At 29.0% G+C, this 17,035-nt stretch overlaps 1 protein-coding gene across 1 annotated transcript in view; it reads right to left on the bottom strand.

Annotated features, from left to right (window-relative positions):
* Nucleotides 1-7,133: 7,133 nt before the first annotated feature.
* The window catches only part of LOC129908408 (connectin), a 94,266-nt gene continuing 84,364 nt past the window's right edge, over nt 7,134-17,035 (bottom strand). Inside the window, exon 3 of the mRNA XM_055984868.1 lies at nt 7,134-8,154. Coding sequence (XP_055840843.1) covers nt 7,247-8,154 — 908 coding nt within the window. The 3' untranslated portion in view covers nt 7,134-7,246. The remainder of the gene's footprint in view (nt 8,155-17,035) is intronic.

The following is a 17,035-nucleotide window of genomic DNA, read 5'->3' as shown; positions in this document are numbered from 1 at the left end:
ATAACTGTAGATAGATAATAGGTACAACTATATTTGAGGAGCTGATTTCCAAAACCAGCTATCGGTAAAAAATCGGAAAATGAGATATGCATGTCATTTTTTAGGTCTTTTCAACGCGCGTCTGATTCAATCAAAAATATTTTTCTAAACAGCACACAGAGATAGTTATTCAATGTCAAAAAACGACTTTATTTCCAAAATAGCCTATTGAACACCAAATGTTTTTTCCAAAATGTCCTATGCAAAATGTTCTTTCCAATAAGGCCTCTTCAGTATAAAAAATATCAATTTGGCGTATGATAAAATGTCACATTACGATGATGGAGGAGTTACAGAAGTAGTTTTCGTCATTACTTAGTTCCTTCCGTCCATCTGTACACCGTGGTAGGACCTAAACAATCTAACGATTTTAATTAAATTTTGTGTATTTAAGGGTTTTAGTAAACAATATTAAGAATCTGTGTTTTTAGTTTTTCTCAAAAATTTGGATAATGGAAATGGCGTTGTGGTTTTTTTTGCGAAAATCGACTTATTTTTTAGCTTATTTTGTACCAATTTTTTTTTTTTCAAAATTTGCAGAATATTATTTCTTATCATTTGAAAAAATGAAATATAGAGCTATTCAAATAACCAAAATAGACACTCCAAATTACAAGAGCAAGCACGTGCGATCCAGAAACGCATTTTAATTCAATTTCATATAGGTATACAATTTTTTTTTTGTTTCTTGTTATAAACTAAAATACTGATATTGATAAAGGTTTATTTAAAAAAAATTTTTAAAAAATCGTGATTTTACCTGCAAAAGAAAATTTTTTTAATAGTTTTACTTCCAAAAGAAGACATAATACAATATATACTTCCAAAAGCAGATATACCGACTTTTTAATAAGGAAATTTCAATATAAAGACTTAAGATATATTTATTTTGAAAACTTTGATTTTATTAAAATTTCGTAAAGAATAAATTTGTAGAAGATTATTTTGCTCTATATCTTCTGTATTACGAAGTAAAGGTTTTTGGCATTTTACTCAAAACTGCCTTCAGGTCAGATAGCTGGTTTTGGAAATCACCTCCTCATTTGTACAGAATTTCAATCAATTTCGTATTCACAATTTTGAGACAGCGGTAAAATAAAGTTCTATTATTCAACACGTTAAATAACTTTTAGATAATTTTTTTTTTAACAAAAGCACACAACCTATATCCTTATGACGTTATCACGTAAAATAATCGTCCGTAAGTCGGATTTACCAATAGACTGAGTAGGCTTGAGCCTAGGGAGGCAGAATTTGGGGGCGGCAAATTTGGGGACCGATTTTTATTTTTACCTCATAGAAATCAGATATAACTTCAGCAAAAAAAGCATAATATTCAATAGCGACCAATAGTTAAAGTGTAGAGATATGCATTTTATTTTACCAAAGTCATTAGCGATGTTTTCGGATTGACCAGTTGTTTTATCGTGATTCCGACAATGGGATTTTACCCAAGATTTTCATGATATTAAGAAAAGGCTTGTGGTTTAACCGAAATGACTTCTGATATAACGACAGTCCATCATTTCTAAAGGGGAACCCAAACTCATAGAAAAACAATTTAGGATATGACAATTACAGGAAAAAGGGCAGCAAAAACCTTACTTATGTCTTGAAGATTTGTAAATCCGCCACTGGTAAACCAGCTTAACAGACAACCACTTTTTTTCAGATTTTCGAAAAAAAAAAAATAAAGGTTAACTAACTCCTTGCCAAAAAAAATACATTTGTAAAAATTCCCTCCAAATTCATCGAGTGAGACAGTTTCTTGGAGGTCTGATTAATGAGATATTTCCAGACAAACAATTTTTTCTTTTTTTTCCTTACATTCCGAAGTCGATATCTTTTAAGCAAAGCTTCGAAAAAAGTTTTGGTTTACAGATATCAGCTCACAGTAAACAGGCCTATGCATTCCGGTAAAAAAATTACAAATTTATTTTTTTTTCAGATTTTTGAGAAAAAATCAAGGTTAACCCCTTGCCGAAAAAAATTCCATTTTTAAAAATTTCCTCCAAACCCATCGAATGAGACATCAAAAGAAAGGTCTTTTTAACCTCTATTCATAACTGAAAACCAAAAGTTTCTTGGAGTTCTGGTTAATGAGATATTTAATGAAAAACATTTTTTTCTTTTTATTTCATCATCGAAAAGTATCGATATAATCGAAATAAAACAATTACGAATCAATCGATCCCAATTTCGATCATTTTTATAGTATCTCTAGTCTTCTTTAAATCTATTCCGGTTATTTCCTTTCAATAATTTTTCTTCTTTCTCCTTCGCTTCTCAATCAATCTCGATCTAATTCGTCGCTTTAGAGAGTTTCAATATTTCCCATTAAAATTCAGTTTGTCAGTCCCATTCTCATTCGTTCTTAGCTTCAGAGCTGCGATTACATGGAAATAAAATAAGAGTACGTACACGTACACAACACGTAATAACACTAAAATGTTCTGTTTCACAAAAAGAGAAATCGATTGAAATCAAAATGATAGAAATCGAAACAATCCGAATCGAAACTAGAACAGAGATAAATTCAAAAAATTATCAAATGATCGATTGATTTTTTTTTTTTTTTTTTCAAATCATTAAGCTAAGCGATACTTGAACGAATTGTTCTTCACAAAAAATCGATTTACACATCCCTATTCTGAGTTGCCATGAGTGCCTACTTAGTATGATTTTTCTTCGTTCAAAAATGCGTTATTGCTATGTTCCAATTGAAATATTGACCGTCGCGTCGCGGTGTTCCAGTGTTAAAAATACACCGTTCCCTTATGTCTTTCTTCTTCTGGACATCCTTCTTCTTCTGCATCGTTGAGTAGCAAGGACGAAGTAAAGTTCTCTTTAAATAAAACACAATTAATTTTATTTTTTATTTTAATTAGCAAATGACTTCTGTTATTTTATTCGAATCGAAATAAATTAAGTGTACAATATTAATGTGCGAACAATGAGAGAAATAAATGTCCCTTTATACAATTTTTGTTAAGATTTCACTTTTTTTTATACAATTCTTTTCATTTTTCAAAATTATATAAAAAATAATATTTATATGAGAGAAGAAATAATCACATAAAAGAGATAAAAATAAATTCTTTTATAGAAAAATAAACTAAAATTTAACAAAAATCAATTATTATTAATAAACACTAAATAGAATATAAAATTATGAATTAAACAAATAAATTTAGATCAAATCATTGCTTATTCTTAAAAATATAGTTTAAGATTTAGTTTTTTTAATCGATTTCATTCAAAAGATATACTTTCAATACACACTTTATAAAGCTAAAAGCGTTAACATCTAAAATATAAAAATAAACAATTAAAATGAACAAATTCATTGTAGAGCTGGTATTAAAAACCAATAAATTAATATTCATTTTTTTTTTCTGAAGAAGCGTTTTTAAAGTTTTTTTTTTTTTATTAATTTTTGCCTTATGAACTAGTTTTATTTTTTGTTTTTTACTTTATATAGTACCTATACTAAAAAATATTAGTATTTAATATTTTATGTTTTTCCCCTTATTTTCCTTTTTTATTTTGGTTGAAAAATTAAAACTTAGACAAGAGAAACAATATTTTTACATCTACCTAAGATACTTTACAGTTGTTTTTTTTTTTTTATTTAATAATTATTTTAAAATTTTTCCTGTTGGTTGCGATAATTTATATATATTTTTTTTTGTATTTAAACATTTATATGGATTTTATTTTGTATATAATATTTTTTTTTATTTTTATATTTTTTTTTTTTTTTTTTAATACACTTATTCCATATTCCTTTTTTATTTGTGTATACTGAGTGCATTGAATGATGGAAAAGAAAATGAGAGCAACAGGATACGGGTGGGGTAACTCTATTCTGTTAAGACATTTTTTTTTTTGTATTTGTCCTTTAATCAATATTTTGTTCCTATTTCTGGTTTGTAAATCTTTGCTGTTTTATTTTCAATATTCCTTTTGTTTGTATTATTTTTTGTTTTACTTTGTTTACAATTTGCACCTTGATTGTCAACTAAAATTTAGTTATGTTCATGAAGTTTTTTTTACATTTTTTTATTTATTCTTATATCAATTACCACTTACCATTTAATTTATATTAATTTAAGTTTTGTTTTTATTATTAATAAATTTTCCGTTTTAAAAAATATACATTATACATACCCATTAATTTTTGTGTTTTATTTTTTATTCTTATTCATCGCGTTCTATGTTTAATTTATTTTTTTTTATTTAACGCTTGACAATTATTTTTTTTTTTTTTTTGCTAAACATTTAAATTTTATTAAAATTTATTTAATTTTATATTTTTTTTTGTTTTATTAAAAATATTGTGTCAGTCTTACTCTACATATACACACAAAATAAATTCGGCTAAAACTCCAAATTAAAAATAAATTTTGTTTTTAAATATGTTTTTTTTATTAGTTTTTTTTTTTTTTTAATTTTTGTTGAAGAAAGTCTACAAGTTTTATTAAATAAATTGTATTTTCATTTTGTTAATAAAACTAAATCCCATTTTTATTTTTGTTTTATTTTAGAAATATTGTTCTCATAAATATACATAATTTATTTATTATTATTTTTTTTTTTTTATTTTGACTTAGATTTAAATTATTTTTATTATTTTATATTTTATTTTGAAATCAACCGTAATTATATTTTTTTTTTAGTAGAAGAATATATTTACATTATGGTTGTGTAAATACATTTTGTTTTTGTATTTAAACATGTTCTTAAAAATATATATATATTTATATGTGTATACATATGTTTTTTTTTTGGTATATTAAAAATGTTTTACTTAAAATTATACTTAAGTTTAAGCTTAAATATTTTATTTTTTTTTTTTTTTTAATAATTTTTCATTTTAATGCAATTAAAGTAGAGGGCAGATTTGTAATGAAACTTTGGGGGCATTTAAGATTGGACACAGTTGTGTGGGACAAAAATGTCCTTAGTTTCTAGCTTTGCTTGAATAGCATGTTAAAAACTAATGCTCAGTAGGGTCACAGATGTGAAAAGGTTATTTGAGTCAATAAAATGGTATAATATAATATTGATTTGGATGGTACTGGATTATTATATATATTTTGTTGGCCAACTGTGAGATACTCTTCATTATTGAATTTCCTAGGTGAGTACCATGGTTATTCTCGTAGCCGAGAGCATAGCGGCTTTCCACGGTAGGTATATTGCGCGCAACTGCGCAAAAATGTATATTGTTTTATACATTTTTATCACAAACGTTTGAATACCGTTCTGTCACAAACGCATTATGTTAATTATTTAAAGTCTTAGAAAATAAATTGTTTCGAAAAAAATGAATTTACTTCGAATGAATTGGGATTCGATAAGTTACTAATTTCAAAGTGGTTGATAAACGCACAACACTGTAACAATAAGCTTACTGTAGATACCTTTAATTTCTACAAAGCTATTATAATCCTCTGTAGTAGGCTGTCTTGTAAAGTTCAATGATTTTGTGTTATTATTGGGCATTAGTACAACCAGCAGCGTTTAAAAAAATTGGATACAAATTTGGTTTTGAAAGAATTTATTACCAATGGATTCTGCTCAATTTTACAATCCCAAACATAAAAGGATTGAGTGAAGTTGACAAATGGATAGGAAGTGGCAAAAGTGTATTAATGAGAAATTACAAAAAAAAAAAATATAAAACACGAAAGAAATTTGGTTTTGACATTTTAAATAAAAAAAAATGGCTTTTTTTTTGACAAAATATAGGATTCGAGTTTTATAAATAGGAATTTCAACTTCCATTTATTTCACTTGAAGAATAATATGTTCAAGGACATGTTGACATGTTACAAGGTCTAAGTGTAACTGCTTTTATTCAGGGTTACTCAGTTTTGTGGATTTTGTGGAGAAGAAACCAAATGAAAGCTTCAAGTTAATGAAAAAAAGGCTTTTATATCGTACCTTTTAGCTCCGATTTGTATTTTTTATTTTCTCCATAAAATAAAAAAAAAAACTTAAACTCGACCTCTATTCTTTTAAAAAATAATCCCTTTAATTGAATTTTTCATTGTGTGGTTATACCTATGCAAAGTACTGTATATTCATAGCAAAAAAAACCATTAGTTTTTAATCTATAAATAATTCTATTAACACAGTTTCAAGACATTTTCACGACAAAATATTTTTTAAACTTTTCCCGAAGTTAACATTTCAAGAATTTTAAAAGTTTTTAAGCTATTGCAAATGGCTTTTTGTATGGAATTATATAGGGACTTATATTAGCCTGTTTTTTAACCTTTCAAATATGTTATATAAGAAATCCAAATTTGACTTCCTTTTAAATTCCTTCTAATATTCATGACCTTCTGATGTCTTTTGGATAGCAGACCTATGAAAATATATTGTTTTCTGGACCATTTCTTTTCTATTTTGTCTCATATTTGGATTTCAACTTCAATCCGATTGCTACCCCAAAGTTTCATTAAAGCTTATAGGTACTGAAAATGAAAATTTGGAAAGAAAAAACCAAACAAAAAAAGTTACACAAAACTTATTTACCTAATGACTACCAGCTATGGTCCTATATATTCCTATATTTATATATGTATATATAAATATTTTGTATATAAAAAAATAGCGCTATGAAATTGTTTAAACAAATTATTATTATTATGTAAGTGTGTTTGTGTGTGTGTGTGTGCAAGCTCATTTCTCATTGGAAAAAAAAAAATCTATAGGTTCTTCTTTTTTTTTTAAATATAAATATATATAAATTTAATTAATTTGTTTTTAAATTAAAAAAAAAAATAAATTATATATAGCTAAAATTAATAAAATTAAATAGAACTTATTATAGATATAGGGTTTATATCCTATAGTTTATAGGCAATAAAAAAAGCCGCATCGCAGCACAAGAATATAGATCTCTCAGCACTTGGCAAATTATAAACATTTTTTTTTTGTTTTACAAATAAAATTAAATTTTCTTAAATATTAGGTATTTTTTTTTTAATTTATTTTTATTTGTTTTTTTTTTTTTATTTATTATAGGATGTGAAACATGCATTCATACACATACACCGATACCCAGAGACGCACTTTTTTTTTTATTCTTATTCGGTTTTCAAAAACAAAAAAAAAATAAAAAACATGAGACAAAAATGAGTTAAAAAAAAAAAAAAACATTCTAATAAAACCTAGAAATCAATGAACGATAAATCTACGACCAAAAACGTAAAGTTATCGTTCCACCGACGAGTGGTCCTCCAGCCGACCATACAAGCACGACACACAACAAGGACCAATGGGAAAAGATACTCTGGCAACTGCTGGCCGAATGCGTGCCACGCACATCCATGCCAATCGATTCCCGTGACAATGGCAGTTCAGTGGGGTCGCTTAGCTCCTCCGGACACGGCAGCGTTTCGGCTCTTAATTTTAAAAGTTCGACAACACGTCCAACACCTCTGGCATCGTGCTGTACCGGCTGGTGCTGTTGTGGCTGTTGCAATTGCCGTGACCTATGAATTCCAATTGCATTGTCCGTGTTCAAGTCGTCGTCATCGTCGTCGTGGTCGTCGTCAATGTTGGGGTTGCCAGCGATGCCGTCATCGGCATTGGTGGCATCGTTATCGAAAACATACGGAGCTTCATTGACATAATACTCACGACCGGGTTGTTCCAATGACGACGACGACGATGCAGCCGAAGCACGATTTCTATTACCAAACTCATTACCGCTGCTGCTGATGCTGCTGCTGCTGCCGCCAATGCCAGCTACCAATGCTGAATGGGATTGTTTCTGATGTGGATACAAGTCCAAGGACGATTGTTGGTTCTGCTGCTGTTGATGATGACGTCTGTATTGCTGTCGGTGTTGCTTGGTTATACCTGGCTGGACAATACTGCTGCTGCCAGTACCTATGGCTGGCCTATCGCCGCGGATCGCATTCATCATGAGGACATCGTTGTTGTCGATGTTCAAGAGTCCTTGCGGCATATTGTTCTTTTTGTCATCGTACAGCGTACAGACGATTTCCTCCAGGGACTCCTTCAGATTAATGTTTCGGGTTTTATTTCGTAGATCGAATATCCATTGGAGTCGACAGTCACAAATGAAGTTGTTGTCTGTTTGAGAATAAAAAAAAAGAGAACCAAAAAATGCAAATGTCATTAATTGGGTTATTCGGTTTTTTTTTGGTGTGGATTAAATTTTTTTTTTTAAAAAGAGGATAAAGAGACAAAGGTAGGTGAATGTGTGTGGTATAGGTACGAGGATAACAGATGCTGTTCACTTTTTTTCGGGAGAAAACACTGAACGAGAACAAAGAGGATATTTAATATTCTTTTGAATTCATTCAGGACGATATGATGGCCGATGGGGTATTCCAACGACGACGACAGTCGGCTAGTATTTCTGTAAGAGATGATCAATGACTAAAATTAATATTTATTTTTTTTTTAATTCAGAGACTGGGACGATGGACGTTGTGGTCTTTTATCAAAAAAGCTTTTGTTGATTTTCACTTGTGAATACGTTTTCCCATATATTATGTGATAGGGTCTGTCTTAAGTGGCCCAATTAAATGATATTTTACCAACTTATTTTTTTTTTTTAAGGTTTCAGATTTAATGAGACGAAGATAAATTTATGACAATCATCCATTGTATGTAAGAATTCAGGTAAAAAAATTTAATAAGTTTAAACGAGATGTTTTACATATATTTTCTTTGTTGATTTCATTAAATTTGATCCTCTTTTAAATTTTTGAATCAGAAACGTTAAAGAGGGAGGGATCAAACCGTAATAAAGTTTTTAGCGGAATTTAAAATTTAAAATGAGGCTACGCAAGAAAATGAATTTTTTTAAGGACCAAAACGACTAAAATCTTCAAAACCTTCACTTAAAATCTAAATTTTTGTTAGTCTTGAAATCTTCTGTAACTGTTTTGATTAAGAAAAATTTGTGTACTGTGGCAATTAAGGTCCTTCTTTTAGAAAAAAAAATATTTTTTGTTTCAATCGTTACCGTTTTCTTAATTTCTGAATTTCTCATAAAGCACTTAACCAATTTTCTAGCAAATTAAGTACAAAAACCTATTAGTAGGTACATAATTCATATTTTAAAATTAAGTACAAAATTAATTTTTTTTTTTTTTTGATAAGCTAAATAAAAGAAATTCAAAAATTTGAATTTTTTCGAAAACTAACCAATGAAACAAACCAATGAATTTTTAAATGTTTTTTTTTTTTTTGAAATATTAGTATTTTCTTCATTTCACATCATTTTTTTGTTGATGTTTTTTATATATATAATGCATGGATAAAAACTATTTTAAGAAATGGTTAAGGAATTTGTGCCTAAAAATTTTTTATTATACAAGAAATTAAATTGCATAATTACTTTGAGATTCAAAAAATTAATAAAAGATGCTTTTGTAAATTTCAAAACAATTTTTTTCATGTTCAATTTAAAATTTTTTCTAAATTCTTGTACAAGTAATTTAAAAAATATTAATTAATGAATTCATACATACAAAAACTAAAATGTTCTAAGCCAATTTTTCCATAAGGGCAATTACGTTCGATTTAGTGGTGCATTTTATTTGACATTCGCTCAAGTTGTAGACTTTGAAATTTAGTGGTTTAATATTTAGGTAGGAGTGATTTTTGAATAATTGAATATTCAGCAAGTCAAACTTGCAGGGAAATTGACAACTTAATTTGAGTTAAACTTTTAGTTTTTTATTATTTTGTGGTAAATTTTTGGTATCTTTTTGCTTGCGATGGCCAAATATGATATTATAATGATAGAGACAGCAAAAAATGTGGGTTTCGCAAGTCCGTCTGTGTGCCAGCCAGTCTGTCTGTCTATCTGTCTGTATAAGAAGCTACGGTATGGAAATTATTATTTTTAACGGGTTCTCACATCGAATGTTTTTTTTATTTAATTTCTGTCTACATGTCTCCCAAAGTGACTGTCCAATGTCAACTAATTTTTTTAAAAAGGGATTTATATAGCTCTTATATACCTACCTAAATTAATAAAATCAAAGTTTAAAAAAATTTGATTAAAAAAAATTAAATTAAATTTTGATATTTTGATATATAAAAATGATATAGGTAACAACATAATTTTAAAAATTTTTCAAAAAAAAAAAAAAAATTTTTGTAAAAAAAACGAGATGAAACCTTTTTTCAATTTTTTTTTTTTTCAAAAAATACAAATATTTAAAAAAGCAAAGTCGTAAGACACAAATCTAAGAGGTAGTTCGTGCTACTAAGTCCTGCATTTTATTTTCTGTATCAAAATAGCTATTTTCAAAATTTTAATTTGAAAATAAAGTTCATTAATCTTTAAAGGGTCTTCGGGTCATTTTTGACCCATTTTGGCAAAGAAATCAGGTTTTCTCAAAAACTAAATTTTTAAGAGAATTAATATTTCATGACTTTTCCTAAAGTTTTGAGCTTAATATAATTATCAAATAATTTATTTTGTTACCAAGTTTTTACCAGTTACCAGTTTTTTTTTACACCGAAAAAAAAAACCAATATCAATTTAACATTTTTTAAATATCAAATTAGCATTTTTTAAATATCAGCCAAAAATGCTCTATAAAATGTGTTTTATGATATTTAAAATGTTAAAACAACATTTTTATTATCAGGATGATATTTAAATGTCACATTTTGGAAATTTTTTTTGATATTTTATTAACATTTTTTTCATATCAATTTCTCATTCCAAATTATTGAAAAATATTAAATAAAAAATTCTTAATGTGTACTAATTTAAAGGCGCTTTGTGTTTTTTCGAAGTAAAATGTATAATTTACTGAGAAAATTTTATCGGCACTTAGATTTTACTTCACATAGTTTGGGAGAAAATAACAAAACAATTATATCACCTATAATAGAAAAAATAATATCACCACTATTTTGTAAAGAATATTCCTTTTCAGTAATGTTTTGAAAAAAGAAAGAAAATTCTTAAAATAATAAAAATAATAAAAAAGAAAAGGAAAGAAATAGGTTTTATTATAATAAACTAAAACGTAAAATCTAGTCAACATTGATATTTTAATTGTCAAAGTGAAATTTTCACTATCCACTTAAACTTAAAAAAATGTCAAAATGATATTTTAATTGTCAAAGTGAAATTTTCACTATCCCACCTGAAATTAAAAAACGTCAAAGTGATATGATATAATATCAAAATTGATATTTTAATTGTTGGACGACTTTTGTCACTGAAAAATGTTAATTTGATAGCTGTTATTATCAAATTTTTTTTTCGGTGTAGGCAAAGATGGGACTGATAAAAAATTCAAAAAACTCTTTTTTAAAGCATATTTTTTTATGGATTCGATATGTGGATGACATATTCTGTATTTGGACAGGTACACATTAGAAAAGGAACGTGTACAGATATGATCATCTCAAACTCTTCGTCTCATACTTGGAGTACAAAAGTCTCCTCATTCCATTCTATGATTGACAGACTGTTAAAAGTCCCACTAAACAGGGTTGATTACCACAAGGAACTTTGTACCATCCTTCATATTGCAGCACAAAATGGTTACAAAAAACAAGTAGTTTTCAATATTCTCCGTAAAAAATCCAATCTATATGCAATAAATGCGAAGTACCCAAGAAAGCAGGAAAAAATCGACCAAAATTGGAGAAAAATTCCCTACATTCCAGATGTATCTGAAAAATTAATCCCTCCACTTTCCTCAGCCAACATCAAACCTGCCTTCTTCAGTGATTGTACTTTACGAAAATCTCTATGCAATAATAAATTAAAACGTACCTTCATCTGGTTTATCTCAACACTTAAAGGAATCTGGACATGTCTGTTCTATCGACGTTATAGAACTTCTTCACTCTTTATCTTCTGGACGAGTACTAGACAAGTACGAGATATTAGAAATAAATAGACACAAAACACAAAATATTTTAAATTCTCAAATAGACCTTTGCAACAATAGCCCTCTTTTAAAATAATACCTTTTTCTAACTTAGTACCTAAAATTTGTTTTAAATGTATCTTTTTAATGTTTGTAACTATGTATCCTTTTAAAAGTTAACTTATCGTTTAAAAATCAGCTGTTAAATAAATTTTCTGTTTTACGTCATTCTCGTTCTTCTTTTTGTCATTTAAGCTTTGCACAACTAAATAAAAAAACCAAAATGAATGTATATCTAGTGCCCTGAAGATGTCTTAACCAGACGAAACGCGTCGGCTGTTTAATTTATAAAATTAATATATAAATTAAAAAATTTAAATACATTGTGGAACAAAAGAACAAGTGTTTTGTTTTATTTTATTTTCTATGATAAAAAATTGTTAGGTATCATAAAAAAATCATTCATTACTGATACCGAAATTTCAATCAAAAAAGAAAGAATTCCTTTAAATTCATAGCCCTTAATTTTGAAATCAAGGACACGTGTATGGGAGACCATGTGGAATGTTTGGTTTTTATTAATCTTAAACTTGTGATTATATTCCTAACCCTAATCCCTAAATTTACCACTAACTTCATCTTTTGTGCACATTCTAGGATCCTATGAAATAAATCCTTCACACTCTCGCGCACATCACATTTCACATCAAATCAAATCAAATGTTATTACCAATTTCACGGCCTATTTCGATGGCATCTTCAGTCTCAATTTAGCACAATCTAACCGTTCCATTCTGATTTGCTGATAAATTTACTTGCTTCACTAAAAATGTCTCTTCGTTCGTCGTCGTCGTCATCATAATGCGTAATTTTATTTTGTGAATGAATAAAATTTTCAAAATTACTTTGCAGTAGAATAGGTCACAAAAAAAATCCATGTCTAGAGATCCTGGAAAACGACGACATTGATATCGTCGTCACACACACACACACACATACATCCATAGAAACATATATAAAATCCAAATGTCCCATAACCGCAGCAGCTACATTACTCTTTTTTATCACCAGCACCAAAAAAGGATGCGGCTTTAAATTGATGAGCAGCATTAACATCCTTTATTAGACGGATTTATTAACATCAGGAGTGTGCTCAGCTGGTATAATATTCGGGAGCGCGTTCGTCGTCATCGTCATTGTGAGTTTTGGGGAAATATCCTGGATTTAATATATTCATCAAGGAAATCGCTGGGAAATCGACCATCTTCGAGTTCGAGGGGTTGTTGTTGTTGTTGTTAAAACAATCCAAAAGCCTGCCCCGACTCTTTGTCATGTTTACCTTTAGCCTTTGTTTGTGCAAATGGGATTGTATTGTTTTGTTATGTTAGGCGGTATATATTCTCTTTGTTTTATGTTAAAGGAAACGTGAGTGTCCTCGTCCTTATCGCGCGACGCGTAAAAGGTCACAAAGCCGGAAAATTAATTAATTCAACTTGATTTCTATGTGTCGGTGAGTCGGTCGGTGTGTGAGGATGGTAGATATAGGGTAAAAGCGGGTGAGATGGCATACCTTTTTTGTTTTTGTCATATTTTTCAAAGTAAACCACATTTCATATTTCTAACAATGCAAAAATGTTCTATATTCAATATCCAACGTATCGTTTGTTTTACAGAATTTTATATTTTAAATTTATATTTTTAAATTAATATAGAAAAAAAGTTTAAAAAAAACCATCTCCCCCTATAGGGTGGGTGAGATGGCGCATGAGTTTGTTTTAGGTTTCTATTGCCAAATTCATTGCAAAAATGGTTGAACGATGTGAAGGAGTCAAGCACCAATGCATGCTGTATAATAGATAGCAACTAGTCGTCTTTTTTATAAAATTTGAACTTGGCTTAATTACTTAAAAAAATATTTTGAGGGTGATATGGCACATGCTAAAACTATACTCAATTAAAAAATTCTAGTAGGGAATGCGCCATTTCACCCTCAAAAAACTGCGCCATCTCACCTTTTTGTGCATAACTTATATTCGTAAGCACCCATAAAAAGCAGATAGAACTAGAGCTCAGATTTCACACGCAATGCATAACTTATACTTTCTTGTATGTATTGGTGTATCAAGGGCATCTAAGATCCCAACAACTCACAAAATATCGGAACAAAAAAAAAAGGGAGAAAAAAAAATTCGAAAAAAATCATCACATGATTTGCTTTGAAATTTTTTTTTATTTTTTGTATCACAGGTAAAGAGACGATTACTGGCTACTTCGATTCAAAATATTTAAAGAAACCTAAAAATATTTTTAGTACATTTTTAGAGCAATAAATGTAAAAGATATTTAAAGTGCGCCATCTCACCCGCCGCGCCATATCACCCGCTTTTACCCTACCTATACCCTTTATACCTTTACCGCTGTAAGTCAATGCGGAAATAAAATGTCCCTCTGTCAATGATCAAAGGGGGAATTGTGTGTAATTGGAGTAAGGGGTAAGCAGCAGGCAAAACTGTCAGATGGTTATTTTAACCCATAAAAATCTTCTCTTACGGAAAAGGACAGCAATTTTCCATTGTTTTGAATTAATTGTTTGGCAAGCAAAGGAATTCTATTTGAATACAGGAGGGATATTAAAGCTGAAAAATAAGTCCATTTGGGTAGAGAGAGGAATGCCATTAACTGTAATTAATCGAATTAAGTGCGATATCCGTCAATGGGAGTGCGGCTCATTTTGTTGAATGAGTTTGACTTGATTAGAAAGGTTGCCATGATGATATGGTGGATGATGCCCACCTATTTTATTCTTTAGTCTTGATGAAGTTTTTTTTCATTTTCCTTTTTTTTTTTTGACATAGGTAATGTTGAAGATAGGTTGTAATGATATGACGTCATTAAGGACGTCAGTAAGCAGATACTGTAACATTGTGGCTTAAGAACAGGCGTACTATTAGCCGATAGTAGATAGAGCGTTTTATTACCAGGATTCTAGTTAATTTTACTACATTTTTTTCACTAAAGCGAAAGCTATTAATCTTTGTTATTCCATTGAGTGAAAGTGGAATTTAATGAATCAAGTTTTGAACTTAAACAGAGGTCGAGTGGGTTTTCCCGAAAGACTTTAAAAATAGTAGGAAACGGATATACATATAAGCAAATATTAAACACTAACAAAATGAATATCTTCAGGTCATTTTTAGACCCAACAGATGCCAGAGCACCACGAGAAAAACTTCTAACGAGATTTTGGTTCATGAATAAAAGAAAAAAAAAAAATATTTCGATGCAAATAACTCTACAACCAAACCTCCAAGAAACTTTTAGTTTTCTGTTATGAATAGAGCTTAAAAAGACCTTTCTTTTGATGTCTCAATCGATGGATTTGGAGGAAATTTTTTAAAATGGATTTTTTTTTGGCAAGGGGTTAACCTTGATTTTTTCTCAAAAATCTGAAAAAAATAAATTTTTAATTTTTTTAACGGAATGGATAGGGCTGTTTACTTCGAGCTCATATCTGTAAACCAAAACTTTTTTCGAGACTTTGTTCAAAAGATATGGGCTTCGGAATGTAAGGAAAAAAAAAAAACAAAATATTTGTTTTGAAATATCTCAGGAACCAGACCTCCAAAAAACTTTTAGTTTTCAGTTATAAATAGAACTTAAAGAGACCTTTCTTTTGAGGTCGGTCTCATTCGATGAATTTGGAGGAAATTTTTAAAAATTGATTTTTTAGGCAAGAGGTTAACCTTGATTTTTTCTCAAAAATCTGAAAAAAATAAATTTTTAATTTTTTTACCGGAATACATAGGCTTTTTCACTGTGAGCTCATATCTGCAAACCAAAACTTTTTTCGAGACTTTGCTCAAAAGATATCGCCTTTCGAATGTATGGAAAAGAAAAAAAAATGTTTGTTTGGAAAAATCTCAGGAACCAGACCTGCAAGAAACTTTTAGTTTTCAGTTATGAATACAGCTAAAAGAGAGAGACCTTTCTTTTGATATCCCATTCGATGGTTTTGGAGGAAATAAAAAAAATGAAATTTTTTTTGGCACGGGGTTAACATCGATTTTTTCTCAAAAATCTGAAAAAAATAAATTTTTAATTTTTTTTTACCGGATTGCATAGGCCTGTTCACTGTGAGCTCATATCTGTAAACCAAAACTTGTTTCGAGACTTTTGTCAAAAGATATCTGCCACCGAATGTAATAAAAATTCTGTTTGAATGCAAATAACTCAGCAAAAAGACCTCCAAGAAACGTTTGGTTTTCATTTATGAATAGAAACTAGAAAGATCTTTATCTTGAAAATCTCCACTAAAATCCAAGATGGCTTCCTTAAGGTGAATTTTATAAGTTCGAAAACTTACGTGTTTCGATCAATGCCCTTTCAAATGAGAAAAGAAATTTAGTCAGAAATAAATGCCACAAAAATTTGTTAAGGTTGTTTTCGTTCAGAAAAAAAATAGAAATATTTTCATCAACAAGTTTAACAACGTATCTTAATTAGATCTTTATTGAAGCAAGAAAATGTCTAAAGCTCATTTAAACCCTACTTTAAAACTATACTTAAGTCAATTTTGTCATTATGTGTCCTCATTTAAGGATTCAAATTAAATGTATCTGCTGTTCCAACATTAACTAAATTTCCTCAAATGATTTTTAACATTTTAATTAAACAAAAAACTTTTATGTTGCAATTTGCAGCTTTAACAGCTAAATAACTTGAGCTTATTCCACTTAAAAATGGACAGCAACAAAAAAAATACAACAACAATAAGGATTGCCCAACAACATTCCCAACTATCAGCGACAATTAAACAAAACGTCCTTTAAACTCATCAGTCTCATTAGTCATAGTGCGGGACCTAATTTATCACCCAGTTGAAATGAATGAAATTACTTAAACAAATTACCCCAGACCAAAGCAAACAATTGCAACTACTGTCCTCCTTATATATATAGTATATTGGAGTGGAATACATACATATACATCGCTCATCACGAAGACTAACAACTATACAATTGGCCGGACGAGGCTGGGTCTTGTCTATCCCTAAATGGGCTTAAATTCTAGTCCATCATTCTGGGCAATTTCATACCAAA

This window comes from Episyrphus balteatus, chromosome 2 (assembly GCF_945859705.1).
Source record: "Episyrphus balteatus chromosome 2, idEpiBalt1.1, whole genome shotgun sequence".
In the NCBI taxonomy this organism is placed as follows: Eukaryota; Metazoa; Arthropoda; class Insecta; order Diptera; family Syrphidae; genus Episyrphus; species Episyrphus balteatus.
Note: the sequence above shows the minus strand (reverse complement) of the source record. Positions and strands in the feature narration are given on the sequence as shown.